Raw genomic sequence first — 25740 nt, forward strand, 5'->3', positions numbered from 1 at the left:
CTGTTACATAAATGTTCCTGCAGCTTCACTTGTTCTCGCATGTCTGAATAAATGCAGGAACTTCTTTTATGTGAAAGTCCTCGCGGCGATGTGACCCGTAACATTTCTGCTGCAGCACAGGGAGACGGTCGGTGAGTCATTCACAGCAGGCCAGTTTACCAGCTCTGACACCCCCTCTCATGACCACAGGCCAAACATCACCGAGCACCGCGTCCCCGTCTAAAACGAACATTAATGTAATCGACACCTTAGACTTTGAGCCTGAGCGACGGCTGGATCTGCCTTCACGTGAGAACAGGACGTTATGAGACCGTAAGAAGGAACCCGTCCCCGATTTAACTCTGGAGGATAAAACAGTGACACCATCCACAGCAACACTTTCATCATCATGGCTCCTCAAGTGTGTCAGAGCAGCAATCGTTCAACCTGGCATCCTTATTTTCAGAAAGTGTGTGTGTGTGTGTGTGCGTACACACTCTAGAGCGCCCCCTATTCAGTACCGGTTCTGACACACAGAAGTGTATAATGTTAGCCAATGAGATTTTGCAAAATGGTTCTCACGAGAGATTTTTCCACTCGTGACCTTTGGATACTTTCTGGAGAATGAGGTCAGGATTACGTTCTCACATGTAGCATGCAGCACAGGAGGAGGCACAACGTCACCTACTTCCAAAGTGCACAAAGCAGAACACAAAGAGTCTCAGAGGTGTGGGGAGCTACCTGGACAGAGTGCAGGAGGCAGCCCACAGATCGTCGAGCTACTCACAGCTCTGATGGCTCAGCTCTAGTAATCAGTCTTGGTTCTCTTTACTAATCAAAGCTAAGAAAGACCTGCAGCATGTTTAAAGTGCAATTTTTCAGTCATGCTTTGTCCTCATTCAAAGGAAGCAAAGCACTCAAAACACCTCAGTCTGAACGCAGGAACGTTACAGGCCTACTCCTGTTTGCACCTCTACCGCCACGTTGTTACCTGACCACACACCTCACTGCACACCTGAGACAAACAGGTGAGCACAGGTGAGGTGAACACACAGAGTCAGCGTCAGCGACTCATGACCGCAGAATACACAGAGATCAGACTGCATGAATGGGCGTAGAAGCTGCCGCTGGATTAGCAGAGGCAACACAAACGGGTCAGCAGAGGCGGATCAAACGCCAGCCGTTATTGACTCAAAGAGCTCCGCCTCCAGCCCGGGGTTCAACGCATTTCTCGGCACTGATTACGCTCGCTGCACCTGACCAAGTGCACCCCACTGTTCAAATACAGCAAAAGCAGAATCAACGTGTTTCTGCATCAAGAAAATCTGGTGCCCACCGAGAGGTTTTTTAACCTTCAACCAAAGGAAAGAAAACGTATGTTTATGTTCAGCTTTTGTTTCAATTGACGGGTCTCCCCCGTGTGCCCGTGTGTGTGTGTGTGTGTGTTGATTCAGGAAAAGGAGAAAAACTAACTTATTGTGTTTATCTTGGGTCTGTTGTCATTTATTATTTTACTAATAAATACCAGCATTTATACTCTGGTAGGAATTCATGAGGCGGAGGTCAGGAGAGCTGTTCGAGGCGAGACTCCCAGTCTCGTCCCCGCAGTGAGAGAAAGCTTATTCATTAACATCTACGCTCTGTACTGGAACACATCCAACGTCTCAGTGTCAAACTGGAAATGGAAACGTGTCCCTGGACGTGCCCACACTTGCTCTTGTCACTGAACAAAGAATGCCACAGCCTGGCCGGGGGGGTGAATTTAGACTTTTAGGAAAGGGCAAAAGTAAAAGGTACAACCAGAACATTGTTGTGAAACAGAATAATCATTTTCTCTGCGGTTTCTTCTTTCAATAATTCTCGGTTATTAAACCTAGACTCTGCACAGCAGGTGTAACAACAGTTAAAGGAACAGCAATAAGAGACGGGGGAACAGCTTAAAAACATGTCCTGATGCTGAGGACGCGCCGCTCACCGTGCTTCCAGTAAACTAACCCAGAGCTGCAGCTCCATCACCTTCATCATGTTCCCTCAGTACCGACCCATTAACCCCGACCCCGTGTGTGCGCTCGTCTGAAGAACGATGGCTCACACAATAACAGACAGCTGCTGCAGCACATAATGAGGTTTCTGAGATGGAGACAGTTGATTAATGTTTCCAGTGTGACAAAATAAATACACCCAATGGAAAAGAACAAAAGGAAGATTAATGCCAATCCTGCTCAAACACTCCCGTTTCCATCAGCTTCAAATGAATCCTGTTTACCTTCCACATCACACTCGGAGGGGCAGCGCACAGCTTCCTCTGGGACATTTCATCATTTCTTTCCCTTCAGGCTGTTTGCATGAAAATCACAAGTTTCTCCAGTTTAATATCCCATCAGTCAGAGTCGCTCCACAGAGCCTCAGCTGCACAAACAGGCCTCAGATTAGATTAGTTTGATTTCTTCCACTGACATTTTTTAAAGGACTTTTTAATTCTTTGGCTTTTAAAAAATTAAACTTGTATTTTATGTTTGTTTAGTATATTTTATCTTATTTTAGCTGCGCAGCACTTTGGTGAACATCGTTTGATTTTAAATGTTTATTTTTGAGAGTTTTTATTTAAATTTATACTAATTTGACTTCATAGTATTCACTATGATTTCAGATGAGTTTGTATTACTGTTAATGAGGTGCGTCCCATTCTGCTTTGTTAAGCTGTTTTTGTGTTAACTCTGTGAGGGAGAATTTCAACTTTTGATAATAAAAAAAATACATTTTTTATTGTTTATATTCATTAATTGACTTTAACTGGTGTAATTTGAGGCAAAAACCTTTCTTCAGGAAAACGATACTTTTCAAAGATGACACTGACTCTCAGGCCTCGCTAACGTGCACCAACACGTCCCATCAGGAGATTCAGGTCACAGTCAGGACTCTGCAGGAAAAAATGCACCTCCCCACAGAGATGCTGTGGCACTTTCACTGAAACGTGATGTGTAGCTGAAGGGGGTGGGGGGGGTGTCTGTAATCTCCTGAGAGACACACAGTGGTGCCTTACTCTGTCACATAATGTGAGGCTCTAACCCGGGCTGTTCACAGATCTGTACTCATTGTTCTCACCTTACTAATGAAGACCAAGGGTTCAGATTCAGTAAAAGATGAAAGAGAAACCCTACAGGTAACCAGTGACATCATTCTGACACAAGGAGTGTGAAGGTGAGGCCACAGGCTCTTATTCATCGCCACCATCATCATCATCACCATCATCTCTGGGACTTTGGGGGCATGTGATCGCATCCTGCTCCCTCTGATGTCCCACCTTCTGCTTCCACTCAGAGGATAAGCTAACCGGCAGAACAAGCTGGGACGTCCTCTTTCTTACAGTTCGCCAAAGAAAAGAGTTTCTGATTCCTGTCAGGACGACACAAAGCATTATGGGTGCACAGAGCAGGGCGGGAGACGCTCTGAGGCTCCTGAGGAGGAAATTAAAGGGAAGCAGCAGCATGAATGAAGAGTGCAGACTGGAGTTAATATCCGGTTAGTTAGTGAGCGGTTCAGGTAAATTCCCTCTGCTCGACACGCTCATCCTGTGTGCAGCAGACCAAACAAAGAGCTGGAGAGTCCACAGGAGCAGCTCCTCAGTTTTCCACCTGTCTCTGAACAAGTTACAGTTCAACTGATGTACAGCTAATGATCAATTCATCCCCAGAGGGAGGAGGAGGAAGAGGGTTTTCTGTCTGAGACTCATTGATTTATCCACTAAGGCTAAAACAGGCAGTCTGTGGGGGTCTGTGGGGGTCTTCAGAGCGTTTGAAGTTGGGACACACGGGCCTACTTTTTAATACAGGCCAGGACAAAGTGAAACATCCAGACTTTTCCCTCATTAGTGGAAGCAGGAGGTGAAGTAAAGGTCACCAGTGTGACTCCCACCTCATTATACAGCTCAGTGCACAGGCAGGAAGTGTGTGTGTGTGTGTGTGTGTGTGTGTGTGTGTGTGTGTGTGTGTGTGTGTGTGTGTGTGTGTGTGTGTGTGTGTGGTTTAGGCATCAGGTTTTAGGCAGAAGAAAAAAAAAAAAGCATCGATATCGAAGAACATCAACTTAAATATAGAGCCTGACTTCCAGCAGACACGTTTCCACAGCTGCTGTTTGACACAGTAAAGAAAGCTGAGCTGCTCTGAACGCTCCACACTAAGAGACCAATAAAGGGACCTCAGCCCACAGTCAGGCTGTACGGGAACCCCACAGTGGGTTTAACAGTCCTGTTTAACGCTGGTTTTGTCCCCGTGCTGCTCAACAAAACATTATCTGACAGGTTTAAAAATTAGGGACTGATGAAAACTGATAAAACACCTGAGACATCTGAGCAACAGGTAGGTCCAGGTTACTGATCACAGACTGCTGCCAATCAGCTGAAGTCACAGCTTGTTCACATCCTGCCTGTCCATCACAGGGCGCTCACACCCCCATCTGAACGCATGTAACACACACCTGTACAGTGACATCAGCTCGTGCTGTAACTCACACTAACACACTGTAACTGGTTAATACAACATAAATCTCGACTATGAAACTACAGCAGACGTGTGTGTGGAAGGTTTCACTCTTTAAAGCAAGGTGAGAAAATCAAACCAAAGCTGCTGCTTCTTGTTTCAGAGCAACACAAATCCAACACAAACTGACCTGAATTAATTACTCAGTGTTTTAAATGCAACTAAAACACAACAAGTTTCTGTAAAGTCAGACAAAAAGAAGTGTGAAAGGTCTGGGCACCGTTTCTGCCTGTCCTCCCTAATGTGTCAGTCCACTAACTTAATAAATAATGTGTGTAATCAGAGTAAAACAGTTACTGAGCAGGATTAACAGACGAATCTGCAGAGCTCTCATTACTTTGTTTTAGCAGTCTTAGAAATCTGAGCTACGCACGTGGTCAGCAGGTCCATCACCTCTCTAATCAGTATGTATACACACACACACACACACACACACACACACACACACACACACACACACACACACACCTCCAGCCAATTACCCCACTCACATTTTTTAAACGCCTCAGGGAGAATGGCTGTGTTTCTAACTCTGTTACTTCAGCCCCCACTTTGAGACCTTCAGAGGACTGTCTGAGGGTTCATCTCAGGGTAAGTTGCTGCACTTTGTGAATGAGGGTCTTCACAGTGTAGAAATGAGTGTGTATGAGTTTTATCTGAAGCTGCATCAGGGCAGCAGGACAGCTGCAGATCAGCCAGCCTCAGAAACCAGCAGCCAGACCTGCTCCTGCAGCTCATCTGACCAATTTCTCAGTTTGCACAATTAACCTGGCAGATAATTAACCACACCTATACTGATCGATGCTTCGGTTGTGTAAACACAAAAATATTTCAGTAATAATAACAATGCATTTTACTTTAGGGGGATCAAAACACAGGCGAGTAAATAAACAGAACAATAACCAGCAAAATATCAAAGTCATTAAGAGCAGAGGATTCCTGTGACAGGTGGAAGGAGAGTTACAGCCCTGTGGTGGGAGGGCATTCTGGGGGGGGTGGCACTAAAGAGAAGTTAGAGTAATCGATGTGACGAAGGTGTGAACGAGGACGGCGGCAGCGCTGAGCGTGAGAGTGGGCGGAGGCGAATAATGTCCCGTAGATGGAAGCACGATGACCAACTGACATTACTGACGAGTCTGTGACCACACCCAGACCCTGAACCTGAGGAGCTTTCACTGGGGAGGGAAAACTTACTTTAATGAGAGCCTCAGTTTGAGCTGCTGGAAAACCAGAATTTGATTTGCTTTGCCTATAAATAGTTTTAAAGAAATCAATGCCAATATAAAGGTTTCAAATGAGTATCAGGATCCCTCCTGCCTGCCAGAGAAACAATCTTCACCATAAAATGACTCAGCTCATGGTGTCTTTGAATACTCAGCCCAGTTTTCCTCAAACTGACGTAGCTGCTGCTGACCATCATGAACTGTGCTGCTGGCCTTTTGTGGGACCTCGTGATCGGTCTGAGCGACCCCCCCGCCGGGGTGTAACAGAAGAACCAGTGATTCAACCTGTAAAAAACTATAACAGTTGATGCAGCCCATCTACAGCGTACAGCCAGGCTGAAGCATCAGAGCGTTCCTGCTGAGGAAACCGTCCTGATGCCCAAAGATAATCAGAGCTCCAAGCAACAGCAATGAAAAACTGTGCAGCCCCTGTGTGGAGGAGGGGGCTGCACTCAGCCTCCATTTTGGCTCCTAATGCTGCAGAGCCACACACCCCCCCCCACCCCCCAGGCCTCAGACTGTGCACACACTGAATGTCTGGTCCTTCCAACACCTTCACCAAAAACACACACTAATCTTTGTGCCACAGCTGGATATAACACACACACACACACACACACACACAGCACATTAAACCACAATATAATAAAGACAACAAATCAGGATTTGATTTGAAGGCTTTCTGCTTTCACTGAGTCTGGAATCACTCGTGGAAACTTCTCCCTTCCATCAACATTAATGTTAATGTTGTTTTGTGGCTCATAAAACAAAACATTTGTTTCTGCTCCAGTTGGACAGAAAACCAACATGAGGCTGAAATCAGCTGTGAAAGCTCTTCACACGCACCGCCGGTCTCTCTCAGCCACGCAGATTACTGCTTTTACCTGCCTGGAAAACACCTCTTGCAAAACCTCCCTGACATTCCAGGAATTCCAGGAGTCATGAACTATGAAGGAGTAAACAGATGTTTTCCTTCACTTCTTTGACTGTTTTTATTCACAGGGAGGGGGCCGATGGCTCCATCTGCTTGGATTTTAGTTTAAACAGCCTCTTCATGTCAAGCAGAAAAGAAAACAATGTCAGATTTACCTGAGAGGTGGGCTCTAAAAGTACCTGACATATTCCACATGAGAACAGAGTTTCATCTGTATTTACTAATCTGTGCATGTATTTTCAGACAGAGAAAAGTGAGCAGAGCAACCTTTCAGCTGTGCCTTTCAGATATTTAAAACCACAGTAAAGACAAACTGATTCCCTTTGCTGGTTCTGAATAAAGTCATCAGCTGCAGAGTTCCTGGCAGAAGCACAAAAAGGCTGCAGATAAAGCCAGCAGAGTTTGTAGCAGCAGAAGAAGAAGCAGCAGCAGGCTGACAGCTGAAAGAGCAAGGCACTCACTCACCCTGTGTCTGTGGTACGACGCCCACTCTGCTACTCTCAGAACAAAGTTAATCCAAACCGAAAGTCAAAAAACACTCCAGATCTTGAGAGAGTAGCGGAGCTGTGACAGCAGAGCCAGAGGAGCTCAGTGCATGTGTTCACAGACCAAACCAAGCCTGCAGGCTCAGACAGCTCCACCCCCAGCTCTCCCCCCCGTCTCTCCCCACATGAAGCATGTGAGTCTCTATCAGATCCTCTGGATTCACCAAACAGCTGGTAACACACACACACACAGCCTGAAGGTGCTGGCAGGAGTTAAGAGGACATTCTCGGGACAGTAATTCAGACCTTTAAATAGTGCAGCTGGATGCTCCTCGGCTGCAGGGGGAGCTGTTCCAAGAGGCAGCAGCTGATGCAAAAGGCTGGAGTCTGACCCGTTTTACAAATAAATGAGCCAAAACACATTAAACCCAAATGAGTTCACACTCTGCTGTTTCAGACCTCCAGCTACTCTCAGCTCCCACTGACCAGGTCGGTGGCCCTTTTTCTACCAACCGGGTGCCGGTGTTGTGCGAAATTCAGTTCCCCCGTGAAAATCTGTTCCCCCTGTGTCGGGAGAGCGCAGCCAGAGGGGCGGATCCAACAGTCTTCACGGTGCTTCTGATGAATTTCTCGGTAAAAGTCTTGTACAGTGTTTATTCCTCTCATCAAGGACAACAGCTCCTGTGAATATGAAAACATTTGCTCTTTATTTGACAAAGTTACACGAGGGGAACCAAATATTTCAGCCATCCAAAATATTGTGTTCCCCCTCCATAACATGGGAACAAATTAATTTACCAGCAAATCTTTTGCTGTGTCATTTTACCGAGAAATCGATCAGAAGCGCCGTGAAGACAGTCGGATCTGCCTCTCTGTAGTTCGTGCTCCCGACACAGGGGGAACAGATTTTCATGAGGGAACAGAATTTCGCACAACACCGGCACATGAAGGGGGGGTTGCTACTGTTAAACGCTAAATGCTGCTGCGGCTTGCTGAGTGATGGTGAACAGTTAGACCTAAATTAGACTTCTGCATCGGGTCTTTGCGGGGCCTATGTATGTAACCGGACATCACCTCTGGAGCCTAGCAGTAATCACAGTCTTTGTGAGCTGCGCGGACCTGATGTGTAGTTCGATTTCTGGAGAGCTGCTCGTCAGGTTACGTCGTATGTTACAGCGCAGGGTTCAGAGGGGATTTCTGGCTATGTACGTAGGACCGACGCAGAACTCTAATTCAGGGCTTTTTAGATCGATAGAGCAATAATTCTTTCTGCATATAAACCAGCAGAGTTACACTTACACATCATGCATGCATGTGAGATCGCATGTGCACGTTACGAATGAAACTAGCCATGCCCGGTGGTAGATTGCAAATTGTGGTGAAATAATACCGGTGAAATTCTCAACCCGGTGCAAACCGACCTCAGCACGGCACAGTGCCGGGCGGCCAACCGCTGGCTAGAACCCTGCTCTTTGTGTCACCACTGAAGTCTTGAACCATCCCTCCTTATTTTGCTTCCAGGGAGACAGCCTTTCTTAAAGTGGCCTTCAGCAAGTTCTGCTTTGGACATCGGCTGCTTTTTCACTCATTTTCAGTCCAGTCCCTGTACCTGACCATTTACAGTCAAACGATTTTCTTTGTTTTTTAAATTTACTAAAGCAAAAAAACCCAAAACATTTCAAACTTAAAAAAAACAAAACAAACAAGTTGCTGACAAATATTTCTCATCACAGTTTTCAGGAGCGCTGCCACAGAGGACTGAATATTTATAAAATAATGAGGGATGTGCTTGACTAGACTACTGTCATTAGTCGGTACCAGACGTACTAGTTGGTTAGCCTAATTGTTAAGATTTTAATTGATGCCCAGTGTTGTAAACGGCTGTACTAAATATTACGCAGCTATCTACCACCAGATGGCGCTGCAGCTCTGACATCGTTGTAGAAAAATACCACAACTCTGTTAATCTTGGCCTGATATTTTTATTAGCTCTAATATTGTTATTTAGTGTAACCTGAAGCGTACCTCCCAAGAAACACCGTCCTTTCCTTGAGTGCATTTCCGGCTACTTCCCCCGAGTTTATACAAAGAGATGAGGAAGGAAAAAAAAAAAAACTAGAGGGAAAAATGTGTTTGTACCTTTAAAAAAAAAAAAAAAAATTTGTTCAGGCTACGGCGCCGCGACCCGGCCCCGGGTAAGGAGGAGGAAATGGATGGATGTTTGTACTGTTTTATTATTTTAGATTTTAACTTTTATTAAAATGTTACATGAATTGAGCCTCGTTCATAATGCGCCACACGTCTACGTCGCAATTTATCCGTTTCTCTGATGTTATTTTCTCATATTTTAATGATGTCTAAACATCGTTTGCAGTGATGCGTTTTCATATATTTAACTTCAGTTTATTTTACAGTTTTTTCTTCGTTGTTTCGAGTGTAGCGTGCAGTTTTCATAATGTGCCGACAGTTAAGCAGCATTTAAAGTGCGATTCATTATTGAAGAATGTGGTTAATGTTTCAGATGCCTTTGTTTACACAGTTTTTGACATTGTCCATTAAACAGTCCTAAAATTTAACTTGTTATCTGAGTGTGTCTCAGTTTTACACTAACGTAGTCTAATTTTTTCCTTGTTTAGTCACCAGGAACGTCACTAAAACCACACATTAAGTTTGCATGTTTCCCACATTTGTAGACATTTCTAAAAACATGTTTTTATGAAGTGATTTAATGCTGACTGATGTGGAAATCTGCAACACAAAAGTGTTCACCGAGTATCTGAAAACATCCTGACTTGATAAAGGAAGGGCTACACTGAAAGGCTGAAAAAGACTGTGTCTATATTTAGATTTATTCTAATAAAATCTGCAGAATCAGGATTTTCTGAACACTTGGCAAAGGAAAAACTGACACCTGCAGAAAAGAGTTCAGCAAACGATCATTTTTAGAAGGAAAAGTGATTATTTTCCAATCTGTGCTCATCTATTTTAGAAACTTCACAGCGTTGTTTGAAAAGCTTTTAAAAGGCCCCGGGGGGAAGAAATGCTCTCACATGTCTGCGGAGAACAGAAAGAAAACACCTGAACTCACAGCGAGGTGTTTTCATTTCATCGGGCAGCAGCTGGAAGGGATACGGTCGGAAATCCAGCCTGCCGTGTGCGGTGAGAGCAAAGCCAAACGTTAGCCATTCCTGCAGACGCGGTCCTGCTGCCGTCAGCATCCAACCGCCTTCATCTTCATCAGATATGAAGCAGCACGACTCGTCTGCATCACCACACAACATTCAGTCCTGAACACCTCGCCAACGGGCCGCTCTGATTACACACTTGATTTTAAATATTCAAACAGCAGCTGAAAGGACTGTTTTAATTCAAGCTTTAATATTCCAGTTTATCAAATGGCTGTAAACAACAGGAGCAATGCACAGACTTCTGGTTAAGTAAGGGTTTGACTCAACTCAGACAATCATGCTTCCATACAAACTCTGGACCCCTGCAGGAAAAAACGACATATTTCTAACAGAAATGCTCTCAGTACAGAAGCGAAGGTCCTGTATCAGCTGGGGAAGAAAGACTTCAAACTATATAAATGAATAAATCTCACATCAACAGCTGAACTCAATTTCACCGATTTATTCTGGCCAAGTCAACAACATGCTAATGTGTCCTTTGTGTATTCGAACCTGGAGCTCCATGATTTGGATTTAGCATCACAGATGAATATACGTCTGAACTGTAATAATGTCTGACAAAAATCACAATCACATGATTTAAAGGTGCTGCAGGTCCAGTCCTCCAACTTTTTCCATTTCTGATATGATACCAACACCTTGGCTTCAGGTATCTGCTCATACCGATTCCTGATCTGAGACCAGTGTTAAATTAATAAGCTGTAATCCTCACTCAGACTTTCATTATCTGTAATCCAACACCACTTCAGCAGCTGTACGAACTGTACTTGGTTTGGTGTTATTCATCTATTTGATTTGCATCTTTCTAGTTTCTTCCTTAAATAACGACATGAACACAAACGAGTGATAGAGAAGAAGAAAGCATCAGTTCACCTGAGATTTTCAGTCATGTCGACTCCGACAACAGTTTGCAATAAAAAAAAAAAAGCTCTTCAAACTGCTGCTTTACTGTTAGCCTTCTCCGTGCTACATATCCTCAGCTCCTGCTGCTGTCACAGTGAAGTCAACAACACTGAACTAAACAGATCGGCCCACAGAGCTGCACGCTGTCAGACGCCCAGCCTAGCTTTCTGAATCAGGATCAGACTCATACTGGATTGGTGCATCTCTAATTTCAGCTAATCACACATGTAAATGATCCCTCAGAGAGGGGCCACACAGGGTCTGAGGCGTCCACCCGGAGACGATGAATCTCAAAACAGATCAATACCGACCCACAAAGACAGATCCACACAGCCTCAGCCTGAGGTCCATTAATGGATATCTGATCCTGTGAACTCCAAACTGTTTCATCCTTAAAAATAAGACTACGCACCTTTTCAAACCTTGGAAGAAAGAATACATTTAGATGCGTTCAGAAGTAAAATCACAGTATTTGTGTGAATGTGAGCCGAGTCTCCAGATGGGTTTCAAACAACAGAGGCAGCCTTTCTACCTGGAGGTCAGATTCTTTAAATACAAAGAACAGGTGCTGCTGTGGGCCCGAAGCACGCTGACAGAGATGAAGCTGCCTTCCTCTCAGCACTAACAGGGAGACAAAGCAGAAACCAAAATACACGGAAGCACAAATCCAACAGGAAACAGGCTGAGAGGCCACCTCTGTTCTGTGGGTTATTGTAAGTGGCAGGTGGTCCTCCTCTGACCTTAAGAGGGTCTTTAGTGGTCCTCTGGGATGTCTCTGGGGAAAAGACACGAGGGGAAATCAGATCAGATGAATAATAAGCAGCACAGGGAGCTCAGTAATGAGCGCGTGTGGGTCACAGCTGTGCTCGGCTGCACTCAGTGAGGTAAACACTCGCGGTGGCATTCAGACCAACAAACATCACTGAATCTTCAGCACATCATTTCTACTCACCCAGACATTTCTACAAAACTCAGGACATCAGACCCAGCGGCTGAGACAGCTCAGCGTTTCCACCTGAAAGCCTGTCAACAGCTTCAACACAGGCGATTTAGTGCTGCACCCAGTCAGCGTAGCTCTACCAACCTCTGTAAAACAAAGGCGAGAGCGAGAAGGCCCGGGATACCGCACCATTTTAAAAAGCATAACACGGCGTCCTACGACATTTTACCTACGAATTAAGATCAAACATGTCGAACCATGTAGGTATTTAGTAGTTCAATAACGCCTTAAATAACCCCTTTCTTCACCACACATGGCACACAGGGTGTTTCCAGCAAATAAACACTTCTGGTGCCCACCAAAGAGGTTTTGGCCTTCCACTCAGGCTGGGCGATAAAACGATAAAGATAATCACAGCTAAATAACTTTCCTCAATAGTGGATAATCCTCCCGTGGGCCCATCACTAACAGGAGGGGCCAAAATGATGCGGCCCCTCAGTACAGAACGACCACTTACTAGTGCTAACGGCCGCGCCTGCTAGCTAACGGCTTAAATTCTCAGCCAGGCGCAGCGCCGGGCGACCAACCGCGAGCTAGAACCCCGTCATTGAGCTCCAACTTTCATTTAAATACACAAACTCGGTCCAGATGAACACACTTCACAAACCCAACTAAACAGCTGTGAAATTCATAGGAGTACATTCATGTTAGAGCTGCCTGATGTGTAAATATGGCAGCGGTTCAGTGGGGCGCAGCCACCATAATAGCTTGTAAATGAATGGGTGGCTGTGGTAACGTTCAAAATTATTTTCTGCCTGGCAAAAAAAAAAAAAAAAAATCAAAGTGCTCATCACCAACTCTGCTTCAGGAATGTGAAGATTCAGCCAAACGGAGCCCGGATAAAGAAACATTAACCCTTTATTTTCATGAACGTCTTCAGCTGAAGGCTGAGGAGGAGTTCATCCAACATCCTGCAGCGCTGCCAGAGCCAGTGATTAATGACTGCTGGCAGGAGTCAGTTTGACTTTGTGCTCAATAAATGCTGAGTGTGAAAGCAAACATAACGACAGCATTAACGAGGCTGGAACAACATGAACAGCTTTAGGATCATTACTGCCACGAGGAATCAACAGCAACTACTGCCGATAAATCAGGGCAGTCACATCGATCGTTACTGAGATCCTAATTATTTTACACACTCAGTTTCCAACTTTGAAAGGGTAAAATCCAAAATATAATTTAACTGAAGAAAAAGGAAAATGGATGGTGGGGAATGAGCTGGGGCTGTTTACGACAACAGTAAGACACAAAGAAACTGTAAAATAAACTTGTTTTTAGCTCCATTTCCTTCTTTTCAAAGGTCGAAATACAGATTTCCTCATTGGAGATTTTCACGATGGAGGAACTCACAGACTGAAAATGAAGCAAGAAATCTTTTTATGCAACTGGGACAAATGACGAATAGACAAACAATTTAAACCACACAATGAGAGAACAGCCTACACACTGCTGGCTTGAGTTTGTAAATGTTTTCACATATTTTCACAGGGTTTCTGTGAATGTATGCAAATGCAAAACTTCAAATTAAAATTTAATTTAAAAAAAAGAAATACAGATTTTACAGCCTTAGTATTGGCTACTAACCCAACCAACCAAAGCAAAATTATAATTTAACCTGCTACTAAACTGAACCCTGAAACTACAACACCAACAAAACTACTGCTGAGGTCGGTTAGTGAGAACAAAATTAGGATGAAGTTGACTCACAGCTCAACATGCAGATTTGTTCTTATAACCTTAACGCAGGCGGACTTTCACTAATCTCCATCATACAGACATCTGTATACAATTATATACATGTGTATATAATTACACATATACACCGATCAGACCCACATCAGTATGACCACCTTTCTAATATTGTGTTGGTCCCCCTTTTAGCTGCAAAGCAGGCCTGACCCATCGAGGCACGGACTCCATGAAGCTGTGCTGTGGTCTCTGCACCAAGATGTTACCAACAGATCCTTTAAGTCCTGGAAGCTGTGAGGTGGGCCTCCATGGATCCGATTGGTTGCCCGGCACATCCCACAGATGCTGGATCAGACTGAGATCTGAGGAGTTTGGGAGCTCTGACCCAGTCGTCTAGCCATCATAATTTGTTCCTTGTCAAAGTCGTTCAAATCCTTACGCTGCCCATTTTTCCTGCTTCTAACATCAATTTTGATGTCAAAATGTTCACTTGCTCCCTGATGTTTCCCACCAAGAGGATTCCTTGATGAAAAGATAATCGGTGTTAGTTACGTCGCCTGTCAGTGGTCACGATGTTATGCTTGATTGGTGAATATCTTTGTAGGCGGGGAATTTTGAGATTCTTAGAGGAAGGAGACTCTGGGGACAACAAGTGGTTAAACCCCTGTGATTGCCAGGCCTCTGAGGTGGATGAGTTGCCCTCGAGTTCTTCAAGGCTCTGGACGTTGTGCAACTGTCCTAGCTGACACGCCTTTGCAAAACCATTTTTCTTTATCAAGAGGGAGGACCAGTTTCATGGGAATCACACTCCTCTGGAGAAGAGGGTCCACCCATTTGGCAAACCTCAGAGTCAGAGGAACAATGTGGCTTTCATCCTGGCTGTGGAGCACTGCATCAGCTCTTTATCCTCCAAAGGATATTCAGAGATATGGAAGTGACAGAGAGAGACGTGGAAGTTTGCCCAACCAGTCAATTTGGCTTTTGTGAACCTGGAGAAGGCATTGAATCACGTCCTTTGGGCTCACCTGTAGGGGGTCCTTTCGGAATATGGATTATGAGGCCTGTTGTTGTGGGCTATTCAGTCCCTGTACAACCATAGTGAGTTTGGTTCACATTGTGAGCAATAAGTCAACCTGTTTCCAGGACATCATCAGGTCTGCCCTTAGTCAGTGAACTTTTGGTGCAGCCAAAGAGCAGAAGGTGTAGGGTTCAACGGTTTCAGGATCTACTGCACTATCTGCTTTTTGCAGATGATATCGCCATGATATGATCAGCTGAATCTGAAACAACTGGGATGAGGACGAAGGCCTTTAGAAACCGGACGCGCAAGATTTGCGCAAATGTTTTGTGTGTTAAAAATATTTTTCAGAATCACCTGTTCTTAATGCAGACGTTCATAACGACCGTAATTTCACAGGACAAATTTGAGGTGTTTATTTTTTTGGATCAAGTTCGATTTTTTTATTTTCATATGTGAGTAAATCAGGTCTGACCAATCAGACCACTGCATCTGCAGCACACAGCTGAACGCTGCTCCGGGTCAATCAGCTCTCTGAAATTATTCTCTGCCTCCTCAGATGTGATCCCAACTCTGCCAACGAGAGCTCGAACTGCTCCACTGACATCCTGAAATATGCACAAAAGTCGGCTCCTGGATCGAACCATGAAATTCTCCCTGCTGCCGCCTTCTCGTGAGAACTGGATGGACCCAGAATTCCTGTTTTTTTCCTTTTCTGGTTTAGAAACATCCGGACCAGCTCATCATAGCTTGATGTCAACTAAATTTTTCAAGTGTGTTTTTAGAGAACAAATCTTTTGCGAAAATGCAACACATTCGGTGTGTGTATATACGTTACATGACAAGATCCCATCTGATGTCAGCTAATTAAAGAGGGATAAATCCTGTTTATTACTGTATGAGATTACTCTGATTCAGTGATATGTGCTGTATACACAACGTTTTCTCCTCCTCTTCATTTACTCTCTATAATCATATGAAGTGGACAACAGTCCTGAGTTCATATAGCACTCTGCTGTTCATGTCAAAGTGACGCTCCTTCAAACCCCGTCTCCTTCCTGTTGGCAGTCAAAAGGCTCCCTGCTGCCGCTCTTTTCTTGCAGCGACTGCATATTTTGTCCTGCTGGTCTGTTGTGGTGAACAGCTTCAGTTCAGCCCTGAACCCCAGCCTTAAAGAGGCCTCTGTGGAGTCTGCCTTGAATCCAAAGCTTTTATGTGTTGGCCAGGCTTCCCCGGAGAGCTCCTTAAAGGCGACACTTCACCCTGACTGCAGCTTCAATGGCCTCAAAACGGCCCTCTTTTCATGTGACTGCTGAATATGGAGAAAAAAGGACGAGGGGCAGGAGGGTGAACCGGGTCAGCTCGCTGCACAATCAGTGGCTTAAACCACCCAGACCCACTTCCATTTATAAAGGCTGCTAAACATAAAAGCAGTCGCCAAAAGTCAGCAAGGGTTTCTGTTGTTCCACATGCTGCGAGTCACCACTTTTTAAAATCCATGTTACAAAGTAACAAAATACAACACTGACGACCAAAAAAACTGCAGAGAAAAATACAGAAACTGTTCAAACCAAATTAAATAAGTAAAATCAGCACAGGTTTTCCCATAAAAGTACGATTTAAGACAACTTTAAGTGACTGCTTTCCTCAGGTCGCCTTTAGTTTTCAGCCGGGCCCCTCAAACAGACTAAAGACCTCTGCCCGAGGAGCTCAAGGTCCAAACGAGGGGGTCTAAGGGATCAGAATTATTTTATAGCTGGGAGTGAGGCCATGAGGGGCCAAGTAAACAGGCTAAAACCAGAGCGATAGGATCCCTTCTCTTAGTTGAGCTCGGTATATTGAGCAGTCATTCAGCAGATTTGTTTTGCTAAGACCGATAAAAAAGCTACTGTCATCTAAACGTGATGAGATAAAACTATATAAAAAAAGTCTGTCTTTAAATGTTAAAAAGACGATAAAAACATGACTGTATTAGCTTTTAGTGTGCTGCTCAAAATTACAGCTGCTATCAAACAAGACATTCATATTTGACATGATTAATAGTGCAAAACGTGCATTTCCTCAAACTTTTCATATTATACAAATAAAAATAAATAAATGTATGAAAAGAAAACAGGTGGAGAAGCTGAGGAGCATAAGGTCATCTGGTACGGTTTTAGGCATCAGGCACCACGAGACACTCACAGGACCTGCACGGGAACCACGGCGAGAGCGATGGAGGCTCGATGTCGACCATCAACCCAAACCTCAGCCGCACGCCACCGACAGCAGAGACCCTCACAGCTGTAGGCAACCATTAATGCCCCTTCCACAGGCTCACCTATGCTACCACTCGTACAGCTTTTAGCTAGCTCTTGTTGAAAAGGTGTTACCTCCCCGACTCAGCATGAACTCAGCTGTGAGTGAGTTTTGGCTTTTGGGGGGGGGCAGAAAAAGTGCACTGAGCCTGTGTTTATCATCATGGACGGCGAAGGCAAGGAGTGACTCTGGCTGTAAAACCACACCCATTAGTTAACTGTCAATCACGAGTCGTTAGCCAATGAGCAAACGATGTAATAATTTTAACCAAATGATCTTGTTTTATGATCAGTGTCAGAAATGAAAGTTTGACTGATCACCCAGCCCTGAACGCTGAGACCTCCAAACTTTTATCAGTCATGCAAAATAAATGTTCAAAGCAGAACGTTCCCTACAGGATTTCTAAAAACTTATCTCAGCTGATTATTCCAGTCCAATCCAACTTTATCTGTAGAGAACTTTATAAAAAGACAACACAGCTGACCAAAGGGCTTTCCAGTTAAAAGACAGCAATAAAATAAAACATAGATAATAAACAAAAATAAACAAACATTAAAATGTACAAAAATAAGACTAAAATCTAACTGACTAGAAGCTGCTAATCCTGGATGTGCCTCTAAATGAACACAAACTCAGTGTAGCATCTCTGAACCTGGTGAGAGGCGGGCTAAATCTTCCCTCTGATGAGGGGTTCACGACCTCGTCACACTCATTCATTTCTGTCACTGTGGCGCACATCCAGCTGCATTTCTTGTCTGTCATACAAAGTTTATCATTATCTTTTCACGGTGCCGGGTTTGTTTTGACTGTTTCATCCATTTCTCCTGTTATGTAATCACATCGTGTTTCATACGTGTGAACAAACACAATAGCATGCAGAGCAGTTTGGACGGGACGCCCAGCGTGCAGTCACATGCAGAGGGGTGATTATCCAGCTTGCCTGCCTCGGTGGGCCTATTTTGTGCCTTGTTGCATAATTACTGGTGCTGTGAGGCACAGAAGCAGCTACAGGATGACAGCACATCTATAAAGCAGCGCATATCTGTGCTCTGAGCTCTCTGAGTGACAGCGCGGCTCATCGGGAAAGAATGTGAGCAGGTTTTCCACCTCGCAGAACAATTTCACGCAGCCAATGAGGAGCAGCGCCAGGCCTGGAGCTAAGCCCTCACAGAATAGCTTCATTCTTGGCCGGCTGGTCCTGGTTCTGTTTCCAAAGACAGACAAGGACCTCCCAACTGGCTGCCCGCATTCCCCCGTGGCTGAAGGATGGATTATTGAGAAATGATTTTTACTAACCGGAATAATCGCTGCTCCTTATGTAAAGGAAGACTTGCTTAAAGCTGCCATCAGATAATAAATCTAACAATAAACAGTGCCATCTTTAAAGCTATTCTCCATGCACTCAATGCAACTGAATACAATACTTTGCAAAAACAAAACTACACCTTAGTAGGACTGCCTCTTTAGAAGCCGGTGTTTTTATGTGAGCATTTTGCATGGAGAGCCCCGTGAAGACTGATTTACAAAAAGAAACAGTGTAACCATGCAGCTGGTATTGATCCACGGTTGTTCACGTGTTGTCTTCATGTTGGAAGAGGTTAACCTCCCTTGAAATGTAACTACACATCATGTCGACGCAGCACCGACTGTGATTGTCCCGTTCGGTACAGTCGATTCTTCCTCTGCACATCCGGCTATTTTTTTTAAACACTGCACGTTATGCTCCAAACAGACAACGAAGGAAAAAAACAAAATAAATTGATGTTAAATATATGAAAACACGTAGCTGCAAACGAGGTTTATGCATCACTGAAACAAAAACAACCATGTTCTCCCTGTGTCTGCGTGGGTTTTCTCCGGGTATCCCAGTTTCCTCCCACAGGCCAAAGACATGCAGTTAGTGGGGTTAGGTTAACTGGTGACTCCAAGTTGTCCGTAGGTGTGAATGTCTGTCTCTCTGCGTTAGCCCTGGTGACCTGTACAAGGTGTACCCTGCCTCTTGCCCTATGACAGATGAGATAGCCCCCCCCCCAACCCCCACGCGACCTTGAACAGAATAAGTGGAAGAGGATGGATGGATGGATGGATGGATGGATGGAGAAATGAAAAACGAATACATTGTGGCTGAAAAGTGTGTCCCATTATGAACAAGGATCAATTCATGGCACGCATGTCAATAAGAGTTAAAATCTAAATGATAATAAAACAGTACAAACATCCATCCATCTTCTTCCTCTTATCCAGGGCGGGGTCGCAGGGCCGCACCCCGAGCCCAGACCCTCTCCCCCAGCCTCCTCCTCCAGCTTACCCCTGATTCAGACTTCAGTGCTGGGTCTTTGTAGAGTTACGATGTAACCTACATAAGTGGCCGATGTTGTTGCCATGTTTATGCATGTACAGGTGTGTGTGTGTTAATTACCTGTCGGTCGTGTCCCTGTGTTTTACGTGCGGTGCCGGCTGACAGAAACCTAGAATGCTGGGACTTTTCTCCTCCTGGATCCTCCTCTTTGCTGAGGTCAGTTTTTTCCTAAGGTACAAACACATTAGTCCCTCTAAGTTTTTTTCCTCCTTTGTACAAACTTGGGGGAAGTAGCCGGAAATGCACGCAAGGAAATGACGGTGTTTCTCAGGAGGTGCACTTCAGGTTACAATAACTAACAATATTAGAGCTAATAACAGAGTTATGGCATTTTTCTATAAGGATGTCAGGGCTGCGGCGCCATCTGGTGGCAGATAGCTGCATAAAATCCTAACAATTAGGCTAACCGACTAGTACATCTGGTACCGACTAGCGACAATAGTCACTAGTTGTGCACATCCCTAATGCAGGCCGCTAATTAGCAAGAACAGGAAGGCCAGGCTGGAATCTGCCAACAGAGACGAGAAACTGAGACAAAGTTTTATGGACCGATGATGAACCGTTACCATGGTGACGGAAAGGTTAAAGTTCGGAGAAAGAAAAGATCTGCTCGTGATCCCAAACATACGAGCTCATCTGTGAAGCTCAGTGGAGGTGATGTCATAGCTTGGGCTTGCATGGCTTCTTCTGGGACGGGCTCATTAATCTTCATTGGTGATGTCACCATGATGTCAGCAGTACGATGAACTCTACAGAAACATTTTGTCTGTCAATTAATGAAAGATGCAACCAAACTGATTGTCTTGCTGCATGAAGGATGTCCCAATGACCCAAAACACACAGGAGCTCATCAGTGGCAGGAAGTGGAGGGTTTTAGACTGACCGAGCCAATCTCAGACTTAAACCCTACAGAGCATTTTAGCTGCTAAACAGGAGACTGAAGGGAGTTACTGGAGGCAAAGGATTTGCAGCTAAATATGACGTCTTATTTACTTTAATCTATTTGAAGTTGATCTGGTCCAATACTCTGGCTCACAAGAAAAATGGCTGGGTTCAGGCCAAAGCTGCTATCTTCTGAGCTGTGTATGAGATCCAGATGTAAATACCTGGAAATAAAAGTGAGATGTTGATCTTTGTCTCATATTGATTGTTTTTTTTAAATCAAACCCAAATGTTTTCAGTCTACAGCAAAAATAAAGGGACTGGCTTCATTGTTCCAGTATTTATGGAGGAGAGTTTATCACCACTGATTCAACATGGCGCCCTCCGTGGCAGACGTGTTTGCGACGCGCTCCCTACACCAATTTAATATACTAGTTCTTAAATTTTATTTTAACTTAGTTGCTTATTTCAATTGTTTGTAAAGCAGTCGCAAGTAAGAATTTCATTGCTCAGCATAACCACAGTGTTTTGCGGTGTACATGACAATAAACTTCTTGAATCTTGAATCTTGAATCTTGAATCTTTGTTAAGGTAAAAACGGTGGATTCACACTCAGGCTTGCTTCATACATTATTGTGAGATTAAGCGTGGGAGCTGAAGCGGCTCCATCGGAGCGTCTGAGCGGGCGTGTCCTCCTCATTATACACCCCGTTTCCTCAATCTGCTGTTTACAGCTGGCCGGCTGTCTGACAAAGCCAACAATTAGCCTCTGATTTACACCCACCAAACCAGGTGAGGGTGCAGGCTACACAAACCATTACATCCATTGCGGCTGAGCAGAAACAGAGGGAGGCGAGCAGGGCGACCCTGCTGACCTGCAGCACGTAAACCATCTCGTACCCTGCTGGCTGGGAGGGGGGTGCCTCGAGTCCGGGCCTGCAGCTCAGCCGATCGTGGAGCCAAAGCAACAGTCCTGCATGCACCGAGCCTTCAGGGAGATGTAATGACTCTGCCTGCTTCAGCTACAACATATGAATCATTCCTTCCTTCTCCATCACGCTCTCTCATTAAATCTTTCTACATGTCTAAACACCCAGCCGGGCTTTACACACAGCATCAGGACTATGACATAACTGTGACAGTCATCTTTATAAACTCAAGCAGGAAGCAAGATTTTTGTTTCCATGTACAGACAATTTATCCCAAAACAAAGAGAGAAAAGGCTTTTTCATTTATACTGGATCATTTTTATTTTTTAAGTCAGACATATGCAAATTTCAGCTCACCTCTCATCATTGTTTATAAGGATAACCTGATCCAATCTCAGTCTGATACAGACTCATAAAGCCAGATCTGTACTGGTGACAACATGCCGATTATTGAATTCGGTTCGATTATTGAATCGTTGTTCTGTGTTTACTTCATCATAACGGCAGCAGCTAGCAGGAGCGCTAACCTAGCATGGAGGAAGCTACTAGCCAAGCAGCAGCAGTTTGCAGCTGTGTGAAAAACCTCCAGTCAAAGCTGCAACGACGACAACGCTTTCTCATCCACGCCCACTCCATGAGTTCATTCAAAGAAATGTTATGTAAGATAGAAGCTAGAAGGATGCTGGCTCAGTGTAATCTGTGGTTTAGATTTCTGCGTTGAATCTATGCAGAGCCTACGATATATACTCACCGTCACCAGATACCCAAAGCTGCTGAAAATGGATCTACAGCCCAGCTGTAGTTGTTTTTTTTTTTAAACCTTTTTAAACCTAAAATGTCTGAGAACCAGTTTACAAACATGACTTAGTAAGCCATTAACCCTGAGTGTGACTGAAGTGCATTAATGGCAGCAAGGGAAGGACAAAGAGGAGTTACAGTGAAGGGGGAAGACTGAACAACCACGAGCCTTGCTGCAGGTTTGTGGGTCACAGCACGGTGCCCCCACCCCAGCAAAGTCTGAATTTCAAATGAAATCGACCAAAACACAATCGAGCTTCGTGTCAAATCAACACGTTCTTCCTCGTACATCACGGTGAACGCTCTGGATCAAACCATCCAGCCTTACACGCGGAGAAAACCTGAGCAGGAAAGCTGACTTGTGACAAGATGTTCAAAACTTTGTTCAGCGTCTGAAGCAGCAGAAACGCTGCCTGCCGCCTCCATCGGCCTGCTGAGGTGTTGGTATGCGCTCTCCCTGAAGCTCGGGGCCTATCGGGCTGCAGGACGGGCCTGATGGAGGGTGAGGTTGTGATTCAGAGGATAAACTGAGCAACAGCAGCAGCTGAGAGGTTAGAAGAGACAGATCTGAGAGCAGTTGTTGCAAAACAGATGTGTCATGCTCCAAGTCTGTGAAACAGGTGGGGTTTCCATTACAGCCAAACCTCCACCTCAGAGACTAACACTGCAGAGCACTGCAGAGATAAATACTGAGGGCTGCTTGTTTTCCTTTAATCGTCAGCTGATAGCAGCTGAAGGGGAATTTTTTTTTTTAGCCGAGCGTATCTCATGTGAGGTCACCGTGACAGGATAATTCATCAGTGGGGACACTTGTAAAGACACGAGGACTCTCACTACAAGATGCCTGTTATTAACTGGAAGTCACTTCAGAGGGAGAGGACAGACTGAAGACTGCAAACACACAAATGAAAATATGAGTTTATGATTCTTCTTCCTCAGATACAAAGGGGTAACACACTGAGGAAAAGTAAAAAGTGCCAAACAGCACAGACTCAGCAGTGACGGTGATGACATTCACAGGTGACACTCGCAGGGGCCGCTCAGGTATATTAACCTCCACCCAAGTATGTTTTGCTATTTATTTTTGTTGTGATCTCTCCAAGAATGCAATGTGATCAATTTACTGTTACTTACATGAGTCTGCAGCCTTTCGTCTGCACCAGTGCCTCAGTAGGGTTAGACAGTCAGCTCCATAGTCCGATCGTCCATTTCTTCGTTATATCTTCGTTCGTTATTCTTTCGTTATTCTTTCATTTTGACATACTGTATTAACACATTGGACCTAAAAGTCATATAAAAACAAAATCCGAGTAGAGAAAAAAAGTTCTGTTTTTTTTTTTGTTTACTGTGAAAACCACAAACATGCTTAAACTATTCTTACAACATAAAATACAAATAAGTTGTAACATTTAAAAACGTATGTAAAAATATAGCAAACAACAAAGTTATATACAACTATTTATATTAAAATGAAGGAAATACCACAGGCGGTTTTTTTATACAACTATTTGCAGAGCAATCAGGTCTCACAAGATGCCGCACAAATTATTTATGCCACCCCAAAAAAACCTGTCCTCCACAACACTGAGGGACCCATCACAGGCAAAACTTGCCATCAGTATCATCTCTTTCACCACCTTTTCATTGTTCCTCAGCAACCAGATGCAACATGTTACAGTAAAATTTTCTGATGTGGTGCATTTTTCCACCAATAGGAAAGGGGATGTCATGAATTCTTGTGGTTTTTTTTGTTTTGTTTTTTTATTCCCAAGCACAACCTGCTAGCAAAAATCCTGTTTCTGCCATTTATCGAACATGAGAACAATATACAGGAAAAAACATAACTGGTCATAACTCTGGTTTTCCTTGGCCTATCAACACAATTTAAAAACTGGTACGTAGTTTGAAGTCCGCACTTTCGACTCAGGCTGAAACAGTGACGCGTGGCAGCGTCCCAATGCTACGCCATCTCAACTCGGCGGTCATTTGGACACTCCAGCGCATCCATCGACCCCAGAGGGTTAATGTACACCCATCAGGGTTGCACTTTCCATCCTCCATAATGCACAATGTGCAGCCCAACACAAACAACAGCAGCCATCTCTTACCAGTAGGGCTGTGCCAACAGTTGATATCAGGAATCCATGATGATCGAAGTGAGATGCAACAGCTCATCTAAGAAGGCAGGTGAAATTATTTTACACACACACACACAGGGTTCTAGCCAGCGGCTGATCGCCTGGTGCTGCGCCATGCTGAGGTCCTCTTGCGCAAGGCTGAGAATTTCACCGGTTCACTATCAGAACTGTTCTCTCACTGCAATTACCACGCGGGCTTAAACTTCCTATTAAACGTATAATCCCAGGAGCTTGTCTTGTTCCTCGTCTTCGTAGACTCAGAAGGATAACACACTGGCATTTAGTGTTTAGCAGGTCAAGTGCTGGGTCAAGTGATGACTGAAAGTGTTGATCACGTGCAGATGCAGAAAAAAAAAAAAAAATCACCTTGAGCGATGAGCTGTCATCGGTCTCTTTGACCACTGTCGATCCCAACATCATCAACCCTTGTCAAAAATAAGAAAATGGATGGAGTAGATACTCATTTGCAACAATAGCAATAGCAGAAGCACCGACTTTGCCTCCTCCAGCTGACACACAACCTAGCACTGCAGGAGATGGGCGCTAACACAGCCCATCCCCTCGCTAAAAGCAGTCGGTAAAGTTCCTGTTTCAATAACACTGGAGTCTTAACCATTTACGTTAACCCCCCCCGGTGCACCAGTTAAGGTTAGCCATTTAACTATTAGCAATTACCTGATAACTACATTAGCTTCCTGTTATCATTAAGGTAGCAGCTAGCAGCTATGGCTAATAAGAAAATGCTAACATTAATATGGGCATTACACAGCAAATGTCATCAGTCCTGTCCATGTGTAACATTAATAGGTGGTGTTAATTTAACAGGATAACAATTACTTGTGTTAAAGTGTTGTGTTTCTATTGAAGTCCCAGATTGATACAAGAAAAAAAAAAAAAAAAAATCTACCAGCAACTAAACCGACACCGTGGCAGCCTGCATTACCGACTGATCAGCAATGAAGTAGTACCTCACACTACCTAAAAGCATCGTCTTTGTTTTCTTTTTTTACACTACTTAAGAGAAAGATATACCTCAGTTACTGCAGTTTTCTGTTGTCTGAGGTCCGTCATCTCTGCTTGAAAAACATCAGGATGGCGAAGGTGAAAACATTCAGGACGAAGTTTCACTCGTGGACTTCACAAACCAACAGGTGATGTCAGGTGATGTAACAACGTCCACAGTGATTCTTAACGTTCCCCCCGTCATGAGTCCAAACGTCGGCTGCTGTCGATCTTCTTCTGGTTTGTGGGTCACATTCAAAAACATTTACCCTGGAATCAGCACCACAGAACCTTTCATTATAAGATCCACAGCGTGGCCATCCTTCACCTTTCTGTTTGAAATATGCCAAAATATTGACAAAGAGGCACGTTGGCAT

At 44.3% G+C, this 25740-nt stretch overlaps 1 protein-coding gene across 3 annotated transcripts in view; it reads right to left on the bottom strand.

The window, feature by feature from the left end:
• plekhg4 (pleckstrin homology domain containing, family G (with RhoGef domain) member 4) overlaps nucleotides 1-25740 on the bottom strand; it is an 80942-nt gene that overhangs the window by 47077 nt on the left and 8125 nt on the right. For 2 of the 3 annotated variants that reach the window (XM_030718743.1, XM_030718716.1), the window contains exon 2: nucleotides 19675-19782. The exons of the other annotated variant lie outside the window; for it this stretch is intronic. In XM_030718743.1, the coding sequence (XP_030574603.1) occupies nucleotides 19675-19782 (108 nt within the window). The remainder of the gene's footprint in view (nucleotides 1-19674; nucleotides 19783-25740) is intronic. 3 annotated transcript variants of the gene reach the window in all.

This window comes from Archocentrus centrarchus, chromosome 3 (genome assembly GCF_007364275.1).
Source record: "Archocentrus centrarchus isolate MPI-CPG fArcCen1 chromosome 3, fArcCen1, whole genome shotgun sequence".
NCBI classification, from domain to species: domain Eukaryota; kingdom Metazoa; phylum Chordata; class Actinopteri; order Cichliformes; family Cichlidae; genus Archocentrus; species Archocentrus centrarchus.